Raw genomic sequence first — 23,577 nt, 5'->3', positions numbered from 1 at the left:
TTTGGGGAGTGAACCAGTGGATGGAAGCCTTCTCTCTCTCTGCCTCTGCCTCTCTGTAACTCTGTCTTTAAAAAAAAACTTAGGCAGAAATATTTAAAAATTGATTAATTATTTAAATTAATTTGAAAGGTAGAGTGACAGTCACACACACACACACACACATACACACACACACACACATCACCCAGGGTTCACTCCCAAAATGATCACAGTAACTGGTACTGGTTCAGGCTGAAGCCAGGAGCCCAGAAGTCCATCCAGGTGTGCCACATCGGTGGCAGGAGTCCAAGTAGTTGAGCCATGTTTCCATGTTTATTTTCCCAGGTGTATGAACGGGAAGCAGAGCACCCAAGACTGGAACTGGCACTCTGATATAGGATGCCAGTGTCACAAATGGCACCTTAACCTGATGTGCCAATTACACCAGCCCCCTAATCTTAAACTTTCTGAGAGCCACAGTGAAAAAGAAGACACAAATAAAAAATTTAATAATGTATCTTACTTATGAGATCTTTTCTATATCTTTTGCATTCTTTTTTGTATCAAGTCTTTGAAGTATGAAGTGTATTTTTCACTTCCAGCACATCTCAGTTTGGAATAGTCACATTTCAAGTGTTTAATAGCCACATGTGGAGTGGGCATTGTGGCACAGTGAACAAGCCACTGCTTAAGACACTCACATCCCATATTGGAGTGCCAATTTGAGTCTCAATTGCTCTATCCGGGTCCCTGCTAATGCTCCTGGGAAAGCAGAGCAAGATGGCCCAAGTGTTTGGACTCTTGCACTTGCGTGGGAGACCCAGAAGACACTTCTGGCTCCTGGCTTCAGATTGGCCCAGCTCTGGCTATTGTGGCCATTTGGGGAATAAACCAGCAGATTGAAGATCTCTCTTTCTCTTTCTACCAATGTCTCTCCCTTGTTGTCACTCTGCCTTTCAAACAAATAAATAAAATTAAATATTTTTAAAAAATAATCACATGTGACTTGTGGTCATAGACTGTAAAGCAAAATCTAAAGGAAACTCCATAGGAAAAAACCAGACTAGGCATCAAGTAAGGTTTGCATTTTTATAAAATGAATATGTATGGAGTCACAAGGAAGGCATATCATGAGTAAGTTTCCGGAATGAACAATCTTCATGGTGAAATTAATTTGAGTAGAAAACTGCTTGACATCAATTTCTTTTTATATTACATTATAAGATGTGTCATTTGCTTACATATTTAAAAAATTGTTTAAAAAGAGCACCAGAAATTCCTAGCACAGATTATTCAAATTCCATTCCTCCCTCACATTTGAATAATATGGTAATCTTACAAGAATCTTTAGTAAGTAAGCAAGGACAAAAAATAACCAACTTTAAAAAGGAATGATATCCTAACTCCATAGGACAAAAACAATTTGCTGGTAGGTAGGACATTAATGAACGAGAGGAACAAAGATAAAGATGGCTGTGGTGACACATTTCTCTTCAAAAACAACGTAAGCTGAAGATGATGGTGTTAATGCCTCTAAAATATGGATAGAAAGAAAAAAAACCCTGGTACAGTTGCATTCTACATAGAGTGAATATTTCTTTCAGAAACAAGGTGACATGAAAGAGTGCTTCAAAAATACAAAACCTGAGTATTCATCACCAAGAAATGTCCCCTACAAGAAATTTTTGAAGCTTTCAAATGTACTTTCATTTCTTCAATAATGCCATATTTTAATGGGTACACGATACTTTTACATGGCCTTAATTATGAGCTGATTTTTAAATAACCCAGCATGATACTAACTGGGATGATTAGTGGTTTCTCCATTCCTTTGGGGGTGACTATGCCAACAGGGAGCAGGTTCCACTCTATTCCAGCTTACACTGTCTATGTCCATCTGGTGATGCAGACAGTAGCTCCTCTAGCTAATACAGCATTACCATATTTGTCATGAAAATCAGGTGTATATTCCTAGTGGCTCTGTTTTGCCATTGTTTGCTAAATGCTATAAATTTAGAGACAATTTAGTGTATTTTTGGCCATAAGTAATATTATGAAGTTGAAGATAGAACTGTGGTAAATGCAGCTGCTAGTTCGGTACAAATGCACCCCAGGTACCCTTAAAAAACAGCCCTTAAGGACAAAATGGCTTTCATTTGGGATCCTTAATGAGATTTTATGAAATCGCTACAAAAATGTTAAAAAATTCTTCTAAGAAGAAAAATGATATGAGATGGAAACCTGGATCTACACACATACAAAATGAAGAGCACTGGACATGGCAACTAGATGGTAACTATTTTTTAAAGGCTATATTATTTAAGTGTCTTTAAAATAAACTTGACTTTTAAAAGTAAAAACAATAGCATTCTACGGTGGTATTAACAACACATGCTGAAGTATAATGCATGACTGTAGCCCAAAGCATGGGAGGAGAGAAATGGAAGAATACTAATTTTTGTGTCTGATTATTCTGGTTTCAATGCATAGGAGAAACTTTTTCTCATAGAACCCAAAGCTTTGTCTCTCAGTAATCAAAACTTGGTGATCGGTGAGCCTACACATATGAGGCATTTAAAAAAAAAACTTATCACTTAAAGTATTAACACAGTATGACTAGGGGTGGTGCGAATTCTAGGCACAAATTATCCTTTATTCCTTGAAGAAAAAACTCATTTAAGAATCTCTTCAGTTTGTGAGGGCAGTCAAGCTACCCACTTTCAGTCGATTTAATTAAGATTGAACAATGTGAGTGTCAGTTAAGGGGATTGTGTGCTGCGTTGGGGAGCAGAGATGACAGCTTAAATTAAGGCAAGCCAATCTGCACCCCACCCTCTTGTTGAGGGATGACATACATGGCTGTGAACTGAGAAGGTCTTTAAAAGAAGAAAACATGGGTAAGAAGACAGAGGAAGCCCATCACATTCTTAGATGTTATAAAGCTTCCAGGTAAAAGGAGCGGGGGTGGGAGGTCAGTGTTGTGGCATAGAGGGTTAGGCTGCCTTCTGCAGCACCTGTATCCACTAAGGGCACTGATACCAGTCCCGGCTGCTCCACTTCCTATCCAGGTCCCTGCTAATGCACTTGGGAAAGCAGCAGAGGATGGCCCAAGTGTACCAACATGGGAGACCCAGAAGATGCTCCTGGCTCCAGATTGGCCCAGCCCCAGCCATTGTAGCCATTTGGGGAGTGAACCAGCAGATGGAAGACTCTCTCTCTCTCTCTCTCTCTCTCTTTCTCTGACTCTGTGTTTCAAATAAAAATAAAACACATCTTAAAAAGAGGGAGCAATAAATGTCTCCTTCCCATAGAAGTCTGAAACAGAAATAGAAAGGGAACAGAGAGAGGAAGTAGAGTCAGCAGGAAGGAAAAACCAGTGACAAAAATACTGATGAGGGTGACGGGTTGAAGAGAACGTGGTCAAGCGTGTGCTAAAAATAGAGAACAGATGAGTGACTAGGGGCATAGTGTATGCCTATGTGTGTCCGGGTGTGAGTAGGTTGGGCACTGAGGCCTTGGAAACAAGATATGGGATGGTAAGGTATATTGAGGGTAAAGGGTGGTACCGCATTTCCACAGTGCTGGAAAAAAAAAAGCAGCAAAATTGGAATACAGATATATGCCTGAGTAGGATCCTAGTGTATTTTCAAGACAGGAAATACCATCCGCTATGGTTTGGGCATAGTTTGAATATCTCCCAAACCTTGGTGTGTTCAAATTTAATACCCATTGCTGGCTATTAAGATGGTAAAAACTGGGGCCAGCGCTGTGGCACAGTGGGTTAACGCCTTGGTGTGAAGTGCCGGCATCCCATATGGGCGCTGGTTCGAGACCCGGCTGCTCCACTTCTGATCCAGCTCTCTGCTATGGCCTGAGAAAGCAGTAGAAGATGGCCCAAGCCCTTGGGCCCCTGCGCCCGCATGGGAGACCTGGAAGAAGCTCCTGGCTCCTGGCTTTGGATCTGCACAGCTCCGGCCGTTGTGGCCAATTTGGGGGTGACCTCTCTCTCTCTCTCTCTGCCTCTCCTCTTTCTGTGTAACTTTGACTTTCAAATAAATAAATACATTTTTTAAAAAAGATGGTAAAAACTTAATCCAACTATGATGTTTAGAGATGGGTCCTCTGAGTAGTAATTAGATTCAGATAAGATCATTAGTGTGGAGCACCCATGAATGAATCCTGGTTGCTTTATAAGAAAAGGAGGGGGTGGGAAGAGAGAGAACAAGAACATAAAGAAACACACATGCTCCCTGTCTCTTGCCATGTGAGTCTGCATTGCATTGAGACTCTGCCGTCAAAAAGTTCACTACCACATGAGATTTCTAGACCTTGTACCTCCAGAAACCCAAGTCAAAATATACCTCTATTCTTTATAAAGTTAGCCTATCTCAGGATTTTTTTTATTGTAGAAATGAGAAATGAGGGCCAGTGCTGTGGTGTAGCAGACAAACTGCTTCCTATGATGTCGGCATCCCATATCGGTGCCAGTTCAAGTCCTGGCTGCTTCATTTCCCATACAGCTCCTTGATAATGCACCTAGGAAGGCAGTAGAATATGGGCCAAGTCCTTGGGCACCTGCCACCCGTGTGGGAGACCTGGAGGAATGTTCTGGCTCCTGGCTTCAGGCTGGCCCAGCCCTGGTCACTGCAGCCATTTGGGGAGTAAACCAGCAGATGGAATCTCTCTCTCTCTGTCTGTCTTTTCCTCTCTCTCTGAAATCCTGCCTTTAAAATAAGTAAATAAGTCTTTAAAAAAGGAAATGAAAAATGGATTAATACATGATCCTAATGACACTTGATTTTACCCGTGGCTTCACATGCCCTCACATATCCTCTCTTGATGCAGCCAAACCTAAGCTCCAATCTGGTGTTTTTCCTGATATCAAAATACACATTTATTTTTTTAAAGATTTATTTATTTTTTGAAAGGCAGAGTTACAAAGAGGCAGAGGCGCGCGGTGGGGGGGGGGGGCGGTGGAGGGCTTCCATCCACTGGTTCATTCCCCAGATGGCCACAATGGCCTGAGCTGGGCCAATCCGAAGCCAGGAGCCAGGAGCTTCTTCCAGGTCTCTCACATGGGTGCAAGGGCACAGGGATTTGGGCCATCTTCTACTGCTTTTCTGGGTTATAGCAGAGAGCAGTATTGGAAGTGGAACAGCCAGGACTCAAACCGGTGCCCATATGGGATGCCGGCATTGCAGAGCAGTGGCTTTACCTGCTACACCACAGCTCCGGCCCCCAAAATCCACATTTTCTACTTCCCTTTGACCATCACCTGGGACAGCTGGCAGAATTTCACCACCTACATGGCCCACTTGACTTCATGCAACACCCTACTCATCTCTTCCCCTGGCTCAAATCCTACCAACTTGTCCTCCTCCTTTCTTCTCAGTCTCAGCTAAGAGGAACAGCTTCTGCCTGGTGAGCTAACCTTCAGAATTCAGAATCATGACAGACTCTCCCCGACCTTTTCTCATCATCCCTAACTTCCCTCCATGCAAATCTGTCTCTTTCTCACCGTCTGCAAACTCACAGTCCAAAGCAGTGCCTTGTCAATTTTTTTCTTTTGTTTACTGGGAGCTTTCCTATAAGAATATGTTCAGTAAATGTTTAAGAATTAGTCAATCAAAGTACTAAACTATGGAGCCTGTTCCTAGTGGGGTCTTCTGCCTCTGTCTGTGGAGGAATCGCAAAGTGCTATAAATGCTCACCTAACTTGAGAATTCTCATGGGAAAATATTACTGATAGTGTGGTCGCAAAAGTCTCCTTCCTGGGCCCTAGCTCCTCCACCTTGGATGTGGAGATGCTCATAACAGGATGATGTACGATGCTTCCTGTACTGTACACCACACAGCTCCATCACCCCCATCCATTTGACCAGGTGGCCTGCCATCTCCCTCAGTTCACCACGTACCCTGCAAATGTGTGCAGCTTGGGCCAGTGCTCTACCTCAAGCAGTATCTGGTGGTAATATAGGCCCGCAAATACAACCAGAGGGCACCCACTTTCTGGTGTGCTAAGAACTCATAGACTAGAGAGACAGTTAGAGCTGAAGACAGTATCTCAATTGTTTGAAAAGATGTGCCCACACCCAGGCTTTTTAAAAAAATTATTTATTTATTTATTTATTTGAGAGACATAAAGGTCTTCCATACGCTGGTTCACCTCCCAGATGACCACAATGGCCAGGGCTGGACCAGACCGAAGCCAAGAGCCAGGAGTTTCTTCTGGGTCTCCCATGTGGGTGCAGGGGCCCAAGCACTTCACCATCCTTTACTGCTTTCCCCAGGCCGTTAGCAAGGAGCTGGATAGGAAGTGGAGCAGCTGGGACATAAACCAGCACCCACATGGGATTGCCGTGATGTAGGCCATGGCTTTTACCCGCTACACTGCAAGCTAGCTCCTTTAATACCCAGGTTTTTATATGTAGAGTTCTTGAAGTAATCAGCATCAGCATATCCCCTCTCCAGTTTCCCCCTCCTTGCAGCTGTACACTTCCTTTCACAGCTCAGGGCTACCCTGGCCCACCTCAACTATTACCACATCATTAGTGAGTGTTTATCATCAGTTAGTAACATATCCACTGGCATAGCCCCATTTCAGAGGAGAGGTCCACTGTCCACAAGGGGAGAAGTAACTCAAACAGGTATCAAGATAGCTCTCAGCTGGTACCCTGGCAAGGTTGTATTGAACTCTCAGGTAACCCAGACACACAGCACTCTAACAGTCCATCAGTAATGTCAATGAGTGACACAGGAGAGTTAGCTAAACTCAGCCTGACGGTAGATTGGAGGGGGATATAAGAGTGGGTGAGGTGTCTAGCATGCCTTTGGTCCTTTCATCTAGTCGTCTGCTCCTCCTATCACCTTATAACTTCATTCTGGTAACAACCTTTCAGAGATTTACCAAACCTATTCACGTAAGTTGTCCAGGATCTCCACTACATTCCTTGCCCTCTCTCTGTTTCCTTCTCTGCCTGACGCTGCAGTGTAGACCCAGAACCCTGATTGTTAGTTTCTCTGGACTCTGTGGACTTGGTTTAGTACATGGTGTCTCTCATGGACTCTGGAAATTGCTCTCCCCCCAACCAGCCAGATGCTCCTCAATAACCAAGGTTATCTTGTCTGAAACCATTTCCTTTTATCTGACCAAATCCTCGCCTCCCAAAGGAAAGAGGAATGTTTTGTCAACCTTTTGGAATTTTAATCAATGCCTAGAGAAATTACGGAATGCAAGACTTCACTGAAAAAATTTGCTTAATTTGGGTGAGAGTTTAAGTTAATTTCTGTCACCAACTTGAGAATCTTTGACTCTCCCATAGTAGAAATTGACATGCTGCCAAACCTTAACACAGACAAGGTTTATTGGGGGCTTATGGTCAAGCACCAGGGGGCAGCACAATAGGAAGAGGTTCCACTGACTGGCTTTCTGAAGGAAGCTGAACAAGTTTTTATCAGGTTGAGGAGTATATGTACTTCAGTTTGCGCATTTATCCAACAATTCACATTCAAAGATGTTAGTCAGTGCTATTAATCATAACAACAAAAGGGAAACAAGGAAGATATTGCTTAATAATGATACATGCATACTTTAGAAACACAGAGGTGTCTTCCATCCACTGGTTCACTCCCCAGATGGCTGCAACAGCTGGAGTTGAGCCAATCTGAAGCCAGAAGCCAGGAGCTTCTTCTGGGTCTCCCACACGAGTGCAGGGGCCCAAGCACTTGGGCCATCTTCTACTGCTTTCCCAGGCCATAGCAGAGAGATGGATTGGAAGTGGAGCAGCCGGGACTCGAACCAGCCCCGATATGGGATGCCAGCACTGCAGGCGATGGCTTTACCCACTACGCCACAGTGCCGGCCCCAGCTGGCACCTCCACTTCTAATAAGGCTTCCTGCTAATGTCTCTGGGAATGCAGTAAATGATGGTCTAAGTACTTGGATCCCTGCCACCAAATTGTAGACCTAGATGGAGTTCCAAGCTCCTGGCTTTGTCCTGGCCCAGCTCTAGTTGTTGTAGGCATTTTGGGAATAAGACAGATGGTGGAAAATTCTCTCTCTCTCTGTGTGTGTGTGTGTGTGTGTGCGTGTGTGTCCCCATTTATCTTTGTCCCTCCACTTTTCAAATAAATCTTTTTTTTAAAAAAAATGACACACACAGATCATTATGGTTACCTTTGCAAAAGGCTTTATTTTGGAGGAATGTTGTAAAGGGAGAGACTGTAATTTATTTTTGTTACAAATTTTTACACTATTAGCTTTGCCACTAAAACAGGCAAATAGGCCTAGAAATAGTAGTTGTATATTACTTAAAGTAAATACTAAATGATTCAATGGGAAAATCCTGAAATCTAAATGATTTAACATAACAGAAATTTATTTTTTGTGCATGTAAACACCAATGTAGGTTGGAAGAAGCCGTTTGCTATCAGGTGACCCAGGGACCCAGGTTGCTTCCATTATATGGCTCCTCACTTCACCATGGGTTCTCCTTGTTTGTTGCTGAATGGAAGGAAAAGCATGGACATGTGCAACTGGCTCTCCAGTACTTTGGCCTGGAGATTGAAAGGATGCATAGCATATTTCAGAGGCAAGGGTTAATCACATGACCCTCCCTAAATGCAAGTAGACTGGCAGTGTAGTCTCCCCAGAAGTCTAGGAAGGATAGCAAGACACCATGTGCATAAGTATTTACAACCTGTTCCAGAAACATAGAAGGGTCACTACCTGATTTAACATGTCTGAGCACCTGGACAGATATAATTAAGCATGCGGAAAAAATAGCATTTTCCCTTGGGGCAAGTACACATAAGAGTAAATGGAAAGCTGGAAAATTCTTTTTTTTTTTCTTCTTATTCAAAGTCAGCATGTCTGCCAAGGAATCATTTTCCACTTCTGAGAAGGACTCTAATAAAGATTATAAGGGATTTAGCCTCAGTAGACTTTGCCTACACGGTGATTTCCTTGGTCTTTCCTCATCTACCACTTAGGAGAGAAACTGATTTTTTAAAGATTTTATTTATTTATTTAAAGGTCAGAGTTACACAGAGAGAGGAGAGGCAGAGAGAGAGAGAGAGAGAGAGAGAGAGAGGTCTTCCATCCGCTGATTCACCCCCAATTGGCTGCCATGGCCAGAGCTGCACCAATCCGAAGCCAGGAGCCAGGAGCTTCTTTTGGGTCTCCCACATGGGTGCAGGGACCCAAGCACTTGGGACATCTTCTACTGCCTTCCCAGGCCATAGCAGAGAGCTGGATAGGAAAAGGAGAAGCTGGGACTAGAACTGGCACCCATATGGGATGCCAGCACTTCAGGCCAGGGTTTTAACCCATTGCGCCACAGCTCCGGCCCCAAGAAACTGATTTTTAACCACGTAGGTAAACAGACTCATTGGAAGATGTGTTTTGTGGCCACTCCCAAATAAATGACTCCATCAAAATTAACCCCATTAAAAACTTAAAATATCAGGATGGTTTCCAAAACCTCCCCTCTAGCCTTGGGGTGTTATAAACTGAGAAGCAGCAGACTCAGTGCTGAATCAAACTCCCCTCTCTAGTAGGTCTGAGAATGCTTTGAAAGTGGGGTGGAGGCACCCAGAGGGATAAAAGGTCTCCAGGCTTCACTTCTGACACAAACAATTAGTGGAAGAGGCTTTTGCCGCCAGAGATGAGGGATGGCAATCCTGGAAGCTGGGATCCTCTATGGCGGGGTGAAAGCAGGTAAGTCTGGGCTGTTGGCTCTTCTGGGCATGGTACAGATTCCAGACCAGGGCACAGTGGTGAAGACCGAGGGGGAAGGGTGCTGAAAAGCAAGAAATTGCTGGGACTGGGACTGGGACTGAAGAAGTGTGTGCAGCATCAGCTCTGCTGGAACCCTAGGGCTAGGGACAGGAGCACTTCAGACACACAAGGCCCTCAGAAAGTTCCAGCTTGTGCTCGATTCTCTAGTGTGTCTTCCTTCTTTAGGCCTGTTTTAAATACTTGAGTATGGAATCTTTCTTTTCAATCCCTCAGAGATATCGTGGAGTGGAGAGAAGAGGAGAATTAAGAGAGAGAAGGTTGGCCTCAGGTTAGGGAGGAGTAGAACAGTGAAATTCAGTCCAGGGGTCTAGTCTCAGCTCTGTCACTTGCCAACCATGCAAACTTTGTGAATATAGTGAGTTCTTCATCTGCCAGGTGAGTTTGATAAGTTCCCTTTTGTAGGATTGTTGGAACATATGTGATATACGTAAAGCACCTGGCAAAGTAGCTGGCAGATATTGGATCTTTATTGCATGGTGGTTAAAGGTGTGAGTATATTCACACCAGAAGAGACTACTCTCATCTCCGGGAAGTTTCGGTTTATCCAGGAGATGTTAGAGAACATATAGTACTCTAGGACAAAGAAAGCCAAATCAGCCAAAATGTTGCTAACCCTAAGTAAATTTCCCCCGACTAGAAAATGTTATTTAATATGAGGATAACGATTTCACCAGAATTCCACTCTTATGGGTTTACATTAAGAACCAACAATTCCTTTGCCTCCTCCCCGCAAAACCCTATTTTCATTTATTTCACCACCAATTAAATCTAAACTTACCTTGGAGTTCAGCCAAATTGCATGCAAGATAAACCAGTTAACAGAATAGGCTCTGGCTCCCCCAGCTCAGCACAAAGAATGCCAGCCCTGTGGCTTCTTGGTATCTCACCTCAAAGGAGTATCAATCTTATTTGTCAGAAACTCCCTGCATACAACATGTATAAAACATCGGATTTGTGCAGTGTCCTGCTAGTACTGTGCTGCTTCCATTCCTATCCCTCTCTCTCTGTTTTTAAATTTTTATTTATGAGATCTGTGTTGTGGGTCAGTGGATTAAAGCCACAGCCTGCAGTGCTGGCATCTCACTGATGCTGAGTCCAGGTTGCTCCATTTCCAATATAGCCCCCTGCTAATGCGCTTGGGAAAACAGTGAAAAATGGCCCAAGTCTTTGGGCCTCTGCACCCACATGGGAGAACTGGAAGAAGCTCCTGGCTCCTGCCTGGCCCAGCCCTGGTCACTGAAGTCATTTGGGGAGTGAACCAGTGGATGGAAGATCTCTGTGTCCCTCCTTCTCTGTGTAACTCTGCATTTTAAATTAATCTTTAAAATTTTTTACTTATATAAAAAGGAGATTGTGTGTGCAGGAGAGATTCCTCCATCCCTGGTTCACTCAATAAATACCCTCATAGCTACAGTTGGGCCAGGCTGAAGCCAGGAGCCAGTAACTCAGTTTGGGTCTCCCACGTGGGTGGCAGATACCCAAGCACTTGAGCCATCACCAGCTGCCACACAGAATCTTCAATGGCAGGAAGCTACAATCAGTAGCAGAGCCAGGACTCAGACTCAGGCACTCTGATATGGACTGCAGGTTTCCCACACAGCATCTTAACCACTGTGCCAAACACCCACCCCAAGATTCCCTCTATTTTACCAGCAATTCCAATGTAACAGTTGCAGAAACTTTCCCATTCCAAGTTTAGTCTCTCAACTATTCAGCTCAGCATCTGAAGGCTGGCACCTGCTTGCGATTATCACAGCCTCATCCAGCCCACCATGCAGCAAATATAAAGTGACCTCCCACAGAGGAACCAGCTATGTTCCAAACCACAAAGTGCTTTGGCTCAGGGAATTTACACTTGACTGCTCACATCTGAACCTCTTCTCTGCCACTTGTTTTTTTATTTGTACATGTTGGCACACATCACACCATCTTCATTATGCAATAACTGATTTTAGTCTCTAAAAGTCTACAGGCAGGGGAAAGTTGTTTTGTTATCATATATCATCACTGTGAACACAGAACCTTCCAAAGAGCCGATATTCAATTAATGATGGAAGGAAGTCACTAAGGAAGGAATGTAATTTACTACCGTTTACTTTTATCTGCATTCTCGAGTTGGTTAATAGCAACCAGGTAAATATCTTTGGATTTAGCAAGAAGAAAGATAAAAGCTAATAAGACAAACTAAGAGTTGACTGTGTTTTGCTTTGCTTTATTTTAACACCTCAACTACATTTTGTAAGGTTCTTTCATACATTTCCAAGAAAACCCCCATTCCAAAGCCATGTTTTCTTTCTCTCAAATTGAAAAAAGACTGAAGGATTTTGAAAATGTATTACAGAATACCAAAATCATTACTATGAAGACTCATACAGCAAAAATTTTGTTACATGTCACTCATAAATGCACATTCTGAAACTACATAAGGATTATATTAAAAGAACATTTGAAAGGTACTAATGTATAACAGGAACACAAAAATCTTATTATGACATCTCTAGCCCCATTTCAGCCTCCCAATACTTAAAAAGGTGGGCAGCCTTCCCCCCAAACAAAGTGAAGAATCTACCTCAGACCTCACGGGCGGCGGCCAGAGGAGCTGGGGGTAGCCCTAGAACTTCCACTGGCTGTGGCCATATTGCCAGACCTGGCTGCAGCTCTATCTTGGCCTCTCACTTCTTCATCTCTCAAAGCCTCCTCATAATGGAGTGGGAAGGCAGTAGGGATGGTATCATTGACCTTGGCCAAAAACTCCAGAACTTTCATCTTGCTCGTTTCAATATAAGCTCTAGGGCCCCACAGAAATTGGTAGCGAGGGGGATCACTGTTGGGCACCTGCTGGTACTCCAGGTATTCTTCCTGCACCAGATCTTTGGTGATGAGCTTTCGGGGCTCTCCAAAGATTAAGTGCTTCCTCCCATCATACACCCCCAAAATATTCAGGAATTCCCAGATCTTCTCCTCTGGGGCACAGTTGTTATTTAAGAAAATCACAGCCAGGAGGGGCATCAGAAGCCCGTTCCTGGGGAAGCCCCAGCAAGTGCTCTGGCTCCCATCATCGTTGAGCTCTAACTTACTGACAATGGCATAGGAATTATTGCTGGGGTTGACTTCCTTCAGATCAAGGCCAAAGACCAACTCCAGGCGCTCAGAGGCTTTCCTAAGGATCTCCGGGAAGTGCTCCTGGTGCCTTCTGTTGACCACCTTGAGCATTTCTGCCTTCATAATGGGCTCCTTCTTTCTATACTTCTCCAGGAGGAACTGCATCAAAATGCCTGCCTTCCTATTTATGGGATCTTTACCTGAGCCCTCACTGGAGGCTGAGGCCCGGAGAGGATTTTCTCTTTCCTCACCTTGGCTCTTGGCACCTTTATCAGATCTTTTGAAGGAAACACCTGCCCCAGCAACGGTGGCGGGTGGGGCCCTCTGAGACTCCTGGGGGAAACCAGAAGCAGGGGAACTTGGCGGAGTACCCCCCACAACAGAAGAGGACGAGGAAGATGACTCTGCTTCCTCTGCTGCAGTGGCCTGAGCGCCCTTGGGCTCCTGGGTCCCACTTCGGGCCTGGCGGCGTCTCTCACGGGCACGGAGCTTGCTCTTCTGGCCCCGAGGCATGATGGCTGTGGTCAGGGACAGCAGGCAGACGTATGAGCAGGAAAGCAGGTGATGCAGACACCTGGGGGAGGGAGGACCAGAGTCTGTAGGGACTTTCAGCAGGGAGAGACCGCTTTGGCATTTAGCAAACCGCCTCTGCAGGCTTTCTTGACAGCATGGCTCTAGGACCATTGGCCTCTTGTTCTGGGTCAGCCTGGCCCCTGAAAACCCAGTGGGGGAAGTTTTAGTATGTTTTGGGCTACAGCCTGCCAGTAGTGGCTGGGGCTGACAGTACGACTGGGTCCTTTCAGTTCATACACAGGCTTATCCTGTCTATTGTTTCCAGTGCTGCTGTGAAGCTGACAGCTCAGACCTCCCTGGAACCCATGGGAAGGAAATGAAGCTTGCCTCTGCTAACTACTTCTGCAGGTGGGACCCTCTCTGTCCTGCGCTCCTTGGCCTTCAAGCCTCTGCAAAGTCCTCATATTGTCTTTACACTTAAGACTCTGCCCCTCACACTTCTGCTGACAGTTGCTACATCTTCAGGCCAAGGTTCACACTTCCCTTAGACCTGATACAAAGAAATGAGAGAGAATCGTAGCTTCACATCTCTGCTTTGGGCCTTCAGGGGCTGAGTGGAGGTATATGGCTAGTCTCTTTGTTGTTCTATCTGGGTAGGGACCTGGAGGTTTGGGGGAGCAGTACCTTCAGTATTCACTCATGGTCTGTACTCTGACCTCTAGGAGGGCCTAAGGCCTCCCCCAACCCCACTTCTAGATTTGAGAACATCTCATAGTAAGGCCCTCACTCCACCTGATGGATAAAGTAATAACAGCTGTAACTGGCCACATTGCCCATATACTCCAGAGACTGAAAGTGTGGCTGACAGGTTGAGGCCCTATGTGTGACCCCACTCAAGGTCTTTTAGTTTGACTCCTGGGAGGGCTTAAATTTTTCCCCTTGCTGACTCATCAGACTAAGACCCTCAGTTCTCGGTTATTACTGAAGAGGGACATTTCTAGTTCACTTCTATGCCTGGGGCCTCCCATGGCTGACACACAGCAACTCTCTGGGACTCATGATGAAATGGGGTGAGAATTCCCCCAATTCCCCAGGATTCTTTCTGTGAGTCCTAGCACAACCCAGAAATCCTCCCTCTACTGACTTGAGGGCCATTGTATCAGAATAAGATTCTCACTTTCCTCAAGCTGATAGCCCAAAGATGAAGAAAGCCTGAGTCATATCCAGTCACCTCTGCCCTTTATAGGATGCCACTGTTCTGCACTTGTTGGTCTCTTCAGTGCTTTACTAAGGCAAGGTCTCAGCTTCTTCCTCAGTCTACCTTAGTCTTCTAGTCTCAAACCAAGGCCCTCACATCTTTGAGACCACAGGGCTGGGCATGAGAGGGTGACACAACTGGCTACCTTTGCCTGGAGTTTCCCAGGGCTAAAAGGAAATAGGACTTGGTGGACACCAATGGGTATATGTTCATTTCAATTTTCCCTCAGTGTCTTCCCTGTCTTGATCTAGATAATGCCTGTTCACTCACACTAAGGTCCCTAACTCCCTACAAGTCCTTAGGAAGAAGTGAAATTTTCTCATCTAGCCACAGGTGCCTGTGATCTCCCAAGGTTGACAATCAGGAAGGGATTCTGTGTTGCCCTCACAGTTATAGCATGGATGGTTTCCTAAGTTCTCAGGGTCCTCTCCTTGACTCCTAGAACCACCTGGGAATCCTCCATCTCATAACCTGAGGTTGTCCCCTTGATGACGTTCCTCAGCTGTCTTAGACTCTGTAGGAATAAATGAATGAGACTAGTAAGAATACCATGCCCAGACCTTCCAGGTCACAGGGTAGGATAAGATGTGTCACTACTTTCTGTGAGGAGCCCCTTCATACTCAATATCACTACCTTGACTCCTGTTGGTAACTGGGCCTCCACCATATGCTGAATGTGGGCTCTCCCATTAAACCAAAGTCCTTGTGTCTCTGAGAAAACCTTGGAGGAAGTGAGGGGGCAAACCTTAGCCTGAGAACTCTAACCTTGGCATCTCAGGGCTGAACACAGAAGAAAGACCTTGTGTGTTTCCCTTGTTCTGGAACAAATCCTCACATAGGATTTGTACTCTGACATCTGTCATGGCTAGGAGGGACTTTTCTCTCTGCTGGACTTAGGGCAGATATCCCTTAAACCAAGGCCCTCATCTGCCGAAGACCATGAAGGCAGAAGTCAGGGGGCACCTAAGCCTGCTAGCGCTGATGTGGGTCTCCCAGGGGTGGTATCAGGTGCAGCTCTCTTTATTGTGTAGTGAGTAACCTCCGTTTCCTCATTCAGACTCTTTATTTATCTTGACTCTGGACCCTTTTGGGGACTCTATCCTCTGTTGTCCAGAGATTGCCAGTCAAATGTCCTCATACTCCTTGAACCCAAGTTAACAGTAAGCTGCATCTGGGGTGGACTCCTAAACTACACTGTTCTGGAGTCCGTAATTCCTCCACTTCCTTGGAGGTTTTAGGACCCCCTTCCTCTGCTGACCTGAGCCCACAAATCTGAGGCTAAAGCCCTCTTCTTCCTGAGTAACTACAGGTTAAGTCAGAGTGCTTGAAATCTGGCTACTCTGTCTGGGGTCTCCCATATCTGAAAGAGCAGCACTGCCCCATGTGGCTGCCTATTTAGAGGAAAGGTCTGTTCATTAACCTTTACACCTTTTAGGGTCAAGACTCCTCCCTCTGTTAATAGGGTTTTTTCCTTGAAATGATGGTCCTCCCCTCCTGAGACCCTCTAAGTGGAAATGCCAGACTCCTCAGTCAGAACTCCCAGAGATGACCACAGGGGTGGGACTTTGTGATGCCTCTTCTGTTATGGGTATGGGATAGTCCCATCGACACACATTCAGGGACATGTCCTTGACTCCAGAGAAGTCCTCAGAATTCACTCTCTGAGGACCTTATGCCAGTCCTCTCACATGAAGGCCATAAGCTTCCAAGCAAAAGTGAGGGAGAGCCACACCAGGCCATGGCTGTCCAGCATCTCTGAAGGCTGGCAGCAGGGTCTAGGCAATAAGGGACCCCAGTCTTTTGTAGCTGGTGCTCACTTTGACATCTAGTGGAGCCTGAGACCCCTCTCTCTACTGACCCCAGCCCATCAGACTATAAAGCACCCCCCTCCTGAGGCCCTCCAAGAGGAAACGACAGGCTCGTCAATCCTAGCTTTGGCCTGAGAACTCCCAAGGATGACTACAGTGGAGGGACTTTGTGAGCCTTCCCTCCTTTATAAGGATTTACTTATTTATTTGAAAGGCAGATTTACAGACAGAGGAGTCAGAGAGAAAGTGAGAATGTGTGTGTGTGTGCACCTGCGAGAGATCCAACTTCCATATTTTGGTTCATTCCCCAAATGGCCGCAGGGACCAGGGCTGAGCCAGGCCAAAGCAAGAAGCTTGAAGCTTCATCCAGCTCTCCCCCATGTGGGTGGCAGGGGTCCAAGTCCTTGGGCCATCTTCTGCAGCTTTTCCAGGCACATTATAAGGGCACCTGAGCAGAAGTGGAGCAGCGAGCAGCCGAGACTTGAACCAGAGATCCTATGGGACGCCGGCTTTAGGTGTCACAAACAGCGTTACTCACTGCGTCACACGCCTGCCGCAGAAGCGGCCCCCCACCCCGCTTTGTTATGGTTGTGGGAAAAATCCCATAAGCGCATATTCAGGTTCCTCACTGGGACTCCAGATCTGCCTCAGAATTCACTCTCAACCCCCAGATGCCAGACCTCTCACACGCCAGTCCTTCACTTCCGTCTTCCAAGCTGAAGTGACGGTGAGCCACGCCCAGTTATGGCTGCCAGGGGTCTCTTAAGGCTGGCAGCAGGGGGCGAGGCGATAGGGTGCCCGAGTCTTCTGGAGTCAGTGGTTCCTAGGGGCTCACTTTTATATCTAGTGGGTCCTGAGACCCTTCTCTCTACTGACTCAAGCCTGCCAGGCGAGACATGAAGCCTTCCCCTCCTGGGAATCTCCAAGCGGAAACAAGCCCCTCAGTCATAGCTTTGGCCTAAGAACTCCCAGGGATGACCCGCGGAGGGACTTTATGAGACCCGCTTTGTTATGGGTGTGGGATAGTTCCTTCAGCACCCATCAGGGTCCTCACCGTGGCTCCGGGCGAGTCCTCAGTATTCACTCTCCACCAGTCTGATACCAAGCCTCACCCACGACAGTCCTCGTCTTCTGCCTTCCAAGCGGAAGTGAGGCTAACCCACATCCGTCTTCGGCTGCCTGGGACTTCCGGACTGGTCGCTAGGGTCGGGTACTAGGGAACTCCAGTCTTCCGAAATTGGTGGTCCCTAGGTATTCACCTTGACGTCTTGTGGAGCCTGTGACTCCGCCTTCTACCGATCTGAGTCTGCCAGGCTCCACACAAGGCCCTCTTCTGAGCAGTGAAATCCGGGGCCTGAGCCTTGCAGCCTGAGAGCAGGGGCGGGGCTCTAGGAGCCTCCCTGTTGTCGGCAAGAGGGTCTCTTGGCAGCCCTCAGGATCCTCCCCTTGCCTCTGGTTCAACCCAACTCTCTCTCCATAACTGGGGTCAGAACACATCAGACCCCGGTACTCCCCTTCCCTGAGACCTTCCAGGTAGAAATGAAGGGTCCCTTAGCCTGGTGACTGTGTCTGGTGCCTCAAAACGAAGGATAAGTTCTATGCGATCCCGTCTGACTTTGGAGGTCCCTTATAAAACACAGGAGTCCTCACACTGATTCTTGTCATGGCCTATGTCTCCTCGCTGTGTAAAACTGAGGTAGCCCCCATCTGACTGAGGCCTTCACCTCCCTGTGACTCTTCCAACAGAAATCCGACACTTCTCTCTAGCGTATTCTTGGGCTCACAGCAAAAAGGACTATGTGGGGCCTCCTGTTTGGTGTGGGTGCTACCCTTTATTCTACATTCGTGCTATCATGTTGACAAGTAAGCAGCCCTGTAATTCCACCCTCTTTATCTGAACCTGCTCCTCTCACATCAAGGTCTTGCCTTCCTGAGAATTCCAAGGTAGAGATCAGGGGAATCATCATGTGATCATAATCTGTTTGGGACTAGAAGTGATTGATAGACAAGGATAGGACATTATATGCCCCCTCCCTAATTCATGGGCCTCATATTTATGTCTATCAGAGCCTGGGAAGCCTTTCTGCACTGACCCTGCACTCCAACATGGGATGCAGGCATTCCAAGTGGTGGTTTAACCCACTGTACAACACTCACCCCCAAATATTACTTAATAGGGAAAATTAGAGTTTGTTAGTTACACTTGGAACTGATTTGCTGTTCCATTTCCTGAAGTGTTGTATGCAACTTGCTGGATTAAAAAAAGAATTTGATAGGGTAAATGGTATCTTCTCTGGTCAAAATACTCATAGCAATAACAGACATTGTTTATGAGTCTCAGTGCACTCCATGTACTGTGCCAGATGTGTTGCACACATTAACCACATTCCACGAGTACTAAGAGTGTATCAAACCCGCTTGACATGTGCAGAGCCTGAGGCCCACAGAGTTTGGTAATGTTTCCAAGTTCACATAATTAGAAAGTAACAGGGCTGGGACAAGACTTCTGATGTGAATCACTCAAGACCCCATGATTTTCCACTCTTCCAAGACCAAGGCTGACCGTGAGCTGCTTTATTCATTTTCTTTTACTTCCCTCAAATAAGTATTCTGTGACATGTCTTCTGGATTGGAATACATAATCAGAGCAACAAGAATACCAAAGTAATTGAGAGGACAGAGATAATAGTGACAATATAATCATGTACATGTGAAAATCCGGTAGCCTCAAAAGACCGGAATCACAAAAATCATCTGACTACACCCTTTTCTGTAGAAAATCTTTTAGGACTATCCTTTGGTTGGCAAAGAGAAGGAATAGATCAGTGTGTTTTTCCTTCTGACAGCACAACATCTATCCTGGGCTCCTGGCCTTGTGATATAGTTTCCCAACATCACATCACTTGTCAGACAGGGAGACCTTCTTTGTAAGGTTTGCAGAGTAAATGGTTAAGTTTTTTTCAGAGATGTAAAGTTTTCCCAGAAGCCTTTAATCTAGGATGAGGACCCTTATGAATAAAAACTGTGGAGACAACCATTCTAAAACACAGGGCTCATCCAGAGCTTTAAGAATAATAACATTACCCAAGGCAGAGTACCAGTCTAGGGTGGACATTTGGTGCAGCACATAAGTTGCCATTCAGAATGCCCACATACCATATTAGGGTTCCTGGTTCAAGTCCTGGCTCTGCTTCTGGTCCAGCTTCCTGCTAATGTACACTCTAGGAAGCAACAGGCGATTGCTCAAGTACTTGGGCTCCCTGCCACCCATGTAGGAGACCTGTTTTGAGTTCCAGTCTTCTGGTTTCAGTCTGCCCTAGCCCTGGTTTGGAGAGTGATCAATGCATGGAAGATCAATCTCTCTATATCTGTCTCTCTGCACCTCTCAAATAATACTGGCTTTTCTTTTTAAAAGATTTATTTATTTCTTTGAAAGACAGAGTTGCAGAGAGGCAGAGGCAGAGAAAGAGGTCTTCCATCCGCTGATTCACTCCCCAAATGGCCACAATGACTGGGGCTGGGCCAATCCGAAGCCAGGAGCCTGGAGCTTCTTCCTGGTCTCCTACACGAGTGCAGGGGCCCGAGGACTTGGGCCATCTTCTACTGCTTTCCCAGGCCATAGCAGGGAGCTCAATCAGAAGTGGAGGAGCCAGGACTCGAACCAGCGCCCATATGGGATGCCGGCACTGCAGGTGGCAGTGTTACCCGCTATGCCACAGTGCCGGCCCTTTTCATTTATTTTTTATATTTTAATAAAAAGAGTACTGGCCCAGTGGCTTCTCAGTTTACAAACCCAAAAGAGTATCACTCTTATTTTCCAGAAACTCTAGAGACACTGCGCATTAAATACCTAATTGGTCCACTGTGCTTACTTGCACTGGGACAAGAGCACAGGACACTTTACATCTCTGCCCTAGTTGGAAATCCCCTCTAGTTTGGCCACAATTCCAAAGTAAGTGTTAGGGGAAATTTTTCATTCTGAGCTTGATTTCTTAACTCTGAGACCCACCATCTCAATGTGTGGCCCCTGCTCAGCCTTCACCTTGACTCACTAGCCACAATGCAGCTAACTTAAAACTACATAGCATTTAAGGATTTAGTTGCCCACAGTTGCAAATGACTTTGCCTCAGGAAGTTTATACTAGATTCCCCATCTGGAACATCCCTTCTTTCTTCTCTCCTCTATGACCTTGATTGCAGATAACCATAACTCCCACAGTTGCTCTTAGACTCTAAAATTCTATTGGCAGAGATTGGATCTACTTAAGTTCTCCAGTACTAGTCAGAAGTCTTCCAAAGAACAGCTGCTCAATTAATATTTGGGCAATTAAAGTACATATAAAATCAAATTTGTTATTTCTCCCATATTCCTGGAAAAGCTAAGCCTGTCCAGGTAACATATATACATCAATTTTCAATTTTACAGAGGATTTTTAGGACAATGACAGGATTATGTGATTCTGTAATGGTATATACATGTTATTACATGTTAATCAAAACCCACAGAATGTAAAAACCTAAGAAAATCCTAATGTAGACAATGAACTTTGAGTGATAGTGAAGTGTCAGTGTAGTTTCATTCATTGCAGCAAACAGCACTCTGGCGGTGGGTGTAGACACAAGGAAACCTGTGGGTCTGTGGAGACAGAACATATATGGGAACTCTGTACTTTCTGCTTAATTTTGTTGTGTACTTAAAACTGCAGTAAGAAAAAAGATTAAAAACAAGTGATGGATAAGTGTCAGCTTCAAATCTTACGCCGGGAATTTAAAGGCTGAGTCAAAGTGGCTGAACTCTGTTTTCTCCTTTTTTCAGATTGGTGATTCCCCCTTAGTTCTCACTTGGTTTTCTTGATTTGACTTCTAATAGAGCCTAGGACTCCCCCCTCCTTTTTTTTTAACCTAAACACCTGTCCTCGTAAAAGATCTGCCCTAAGATCAAATAGGAGGAAGTGAGGGTAATTTTATCTGGTCACAACTAACCAGTCTCCCAAGAGTGTAAGCTGGGACAGACAGCCTTATGGATTGTCACACTAAGTGTCCTCACTCAGGATCCTATATCTGACCTACAGGCAGGACTAATATATTTCCTTCTACTATGCTAGGACCACAATCCCCATCCCTGCCCACACACACGCACAAAGATCCTCAGCTCTCTGTTACTCCTGAGAAGGGTATGAGGGTACCTGCACCTCACATTTATGCCTGAATCTCTCAGGACTGATAAAAGGGAGGAATCTGTATGGCTCCCACTTACAAGTAGTTGATGGTTCTTGTGTACCTCAGGGTCCTCACCTTTCTCGGCACACCTTGGAAATCCTCCCTCTTATGAACTTGAGACAGCCAGCCTCAGACCAATGTCTTCACCCTCCAGAGATCTCCAAAGTAGAAATCAGTTAGCCACATTGTGTCAATGCTGTTTGGGACTCTGTAGGCTGCCATGACAGCAGGGTTGGGAGTCCATGAGCCACACTGCTCTCAGGGGGATGCTTCCCTCATTCCTCCTTCAATGCCCTAAGGTTGATATGTGTCAGAAACTGAGAATCTTCTCTGTACTGAACTGAGGTTCATCTCAGGCTAACAAGTCTTTCTGGCATGTTGCTCGCTTTAGTCCTCTTATATAGAGGTCTTCACCTTAGCTCTTGCCCTTTGATTAAAAATTTTCTAGAAAATGTCACATCCCTAAAAAATTTTGACCAGTTTCCCCATGAGAAACTTTGCAGAGAATGGGTTTCTTACCCAGCAGTTACAGAAGATGAGGAAGATATAATGCAAGACAGGGGTCCAAGGACAGATGTACTGTCACATGAAAAACATGCTGATCCATTTATTCTTTTTACCAAATTCAACCTCTTAAGTATTTAGGTTTGAAGCACTTTTAAGTTTTTCAAAGGAAGGGATTGTCCCCAAAGACAAAATGTGAGCTCATGATCATTTGAGGTTATCTGATTTTGCATGTGTCACTGATCATATTGTCATCAAATATTATGATCTTTTCCCTTTAACTTACCTCTCAATCATTTTCGTATTTCTACTGATCCGGTTATGCAACCCAATCCTGTGGATTGTACCTGAAGTCCTTCTTTATTATCACCTGAGACACATTTCGGAATAGTGAAATGAATGGTGAATCCAGGGATACAAAGTCAGCCTCTGGTTGGTAGGCACAGAATGGCATGGGCTTTATACTAATTCAGACCAGAGGTCTGTCCCAGCCTTATCACTTACCAGTCGTGTGAAATGGAGCACATTACCAAACACTGAGTTTCAGGATTTCTACTTGTGAAGGGGATTTAAAAACCCTTTCATGCAGGAAAGGTGGAATATATATCAGAATATACATATATATATATCAGAATATATATATTCCACCTGGTTTCAGCATGGGCTCTGGGACCCCAAAGGAATTCATAGCGTGCAGGATAGCTGTTGGGCACCTGGCGGTACTCGAGGTATTTAAGCTTCACGAAATCTTGGGTGATGAGCTTCCTGGGCTCCCCAAATATGAAGTGTCTCTTCCCAGCATAGACCTTCATCTTATTCAGGAATTCCCATATCTTCTCCTCAGTGGCACAGTTGCCCTTTGTGAAGATCACACCCAAGAGATTCATCAGCAGACCAGTTTTGGGAAAACCCCTGCCACGATTCACTATCCCATTGTTGGGAAGATTCATTTTGCTGACGAGAACATAGGATCGCTTGGTAGAATCAACTTCCTTTAGGTCAACACCAAAAACCACTTCTATGTTGAAAGCATATATATGGCATGTTTAAAACAACCCAGTCTATATTATGATTAATTTATCCTACAACGTTACAATCTGGGATTTATTTTTCAAGCTGGGAGCTAGCACAAAGAAAACTGTCAAAATGTTACTTTAGCAAGGAAAGTCAATTCCGTAATATTTTCCCATTGCTTGGTAAATCATGCAATGTCAGTGTGATATGTACTCTCTCAGTTGCTATAACCCAAATTTCTAAAACGTCTTTCAAGGGCCCAAAATTTCTCTCTTCACCTTCCATCTAAACCATTTTCATTTTCATTCATCTAACCATAACCCCAAATCCACCCTGCCTGCATTGTGTTAAATTATACCCAATATAAGCTAATCAAATTA

At 45.2% G+C, this 23,577-nt stretch overlaps 1 protein-coding gene and 1 pseudogene across 1 annotated transcript; both read right to left on the bottom strand.

Moving 5' to 3' along the window:
* Positions 1–1,790: 1,790 nt before the first annotated feature.
* Positions 1,791–6,570, bottom strand: LOC127484949 (cytochrome c oxidase subunit 7B, mitochondrial pseudogene; annotated as a pseudogene).
* Positions 6,571–11,979: 5,409 nt separating this feature from the next.
* On the bottom strand, positions 11,980–17,756 carry LOC100353811 (melanoma-associated antigen B4). The gene is made up of 2 exons (XM_051827655.2): positions 17,514–17,756; positions 11,980–13,454 (listed from the first exon to the last, which is right to left on the bottom strand). Exon 2 carries the CDS (start codon positions 13,391–13,393, stop codon positions 12,356–12,358), a length of 1,038 nt encoding a protein of 345 aa, XP_051683615.2. The 5' UTR covers positions 13,394–13,454; positions 17,514–17,756; the 3' UTR covers positions 11,980–12,355.
* Positions 17,757–23,577: the final 5,821 nt, after the last annotated feature.

This window comes from Oryctolagus cuniculus, chromosome X (genome assembly GCF_964237555.1).
Source record: "Oryctolagus cuniculus chromosome X, mOryCun1.1, whole genome shotgun sequence".
Classification (NCBI taxonomy): Eukaryota; Metazoa; Chordata; class Mammalia; order Lagomorpha; family Leporidae; genus Oryctolagus; species Oryctolagus cuniculus.
This window is presented reverse-complemented; position numbering and strand designations above follow the sequence as displayed.

Excerpts from the sequence above, each read along its gene's own strand:
- LOC100353811 (XM_051827655.2), bottom strand. The coding sequence starts at position 13,393 with ATGCCTCGGGGCCAGAAGAGCAAGCTCCGTGCCCGTGAGAGACGCCGC.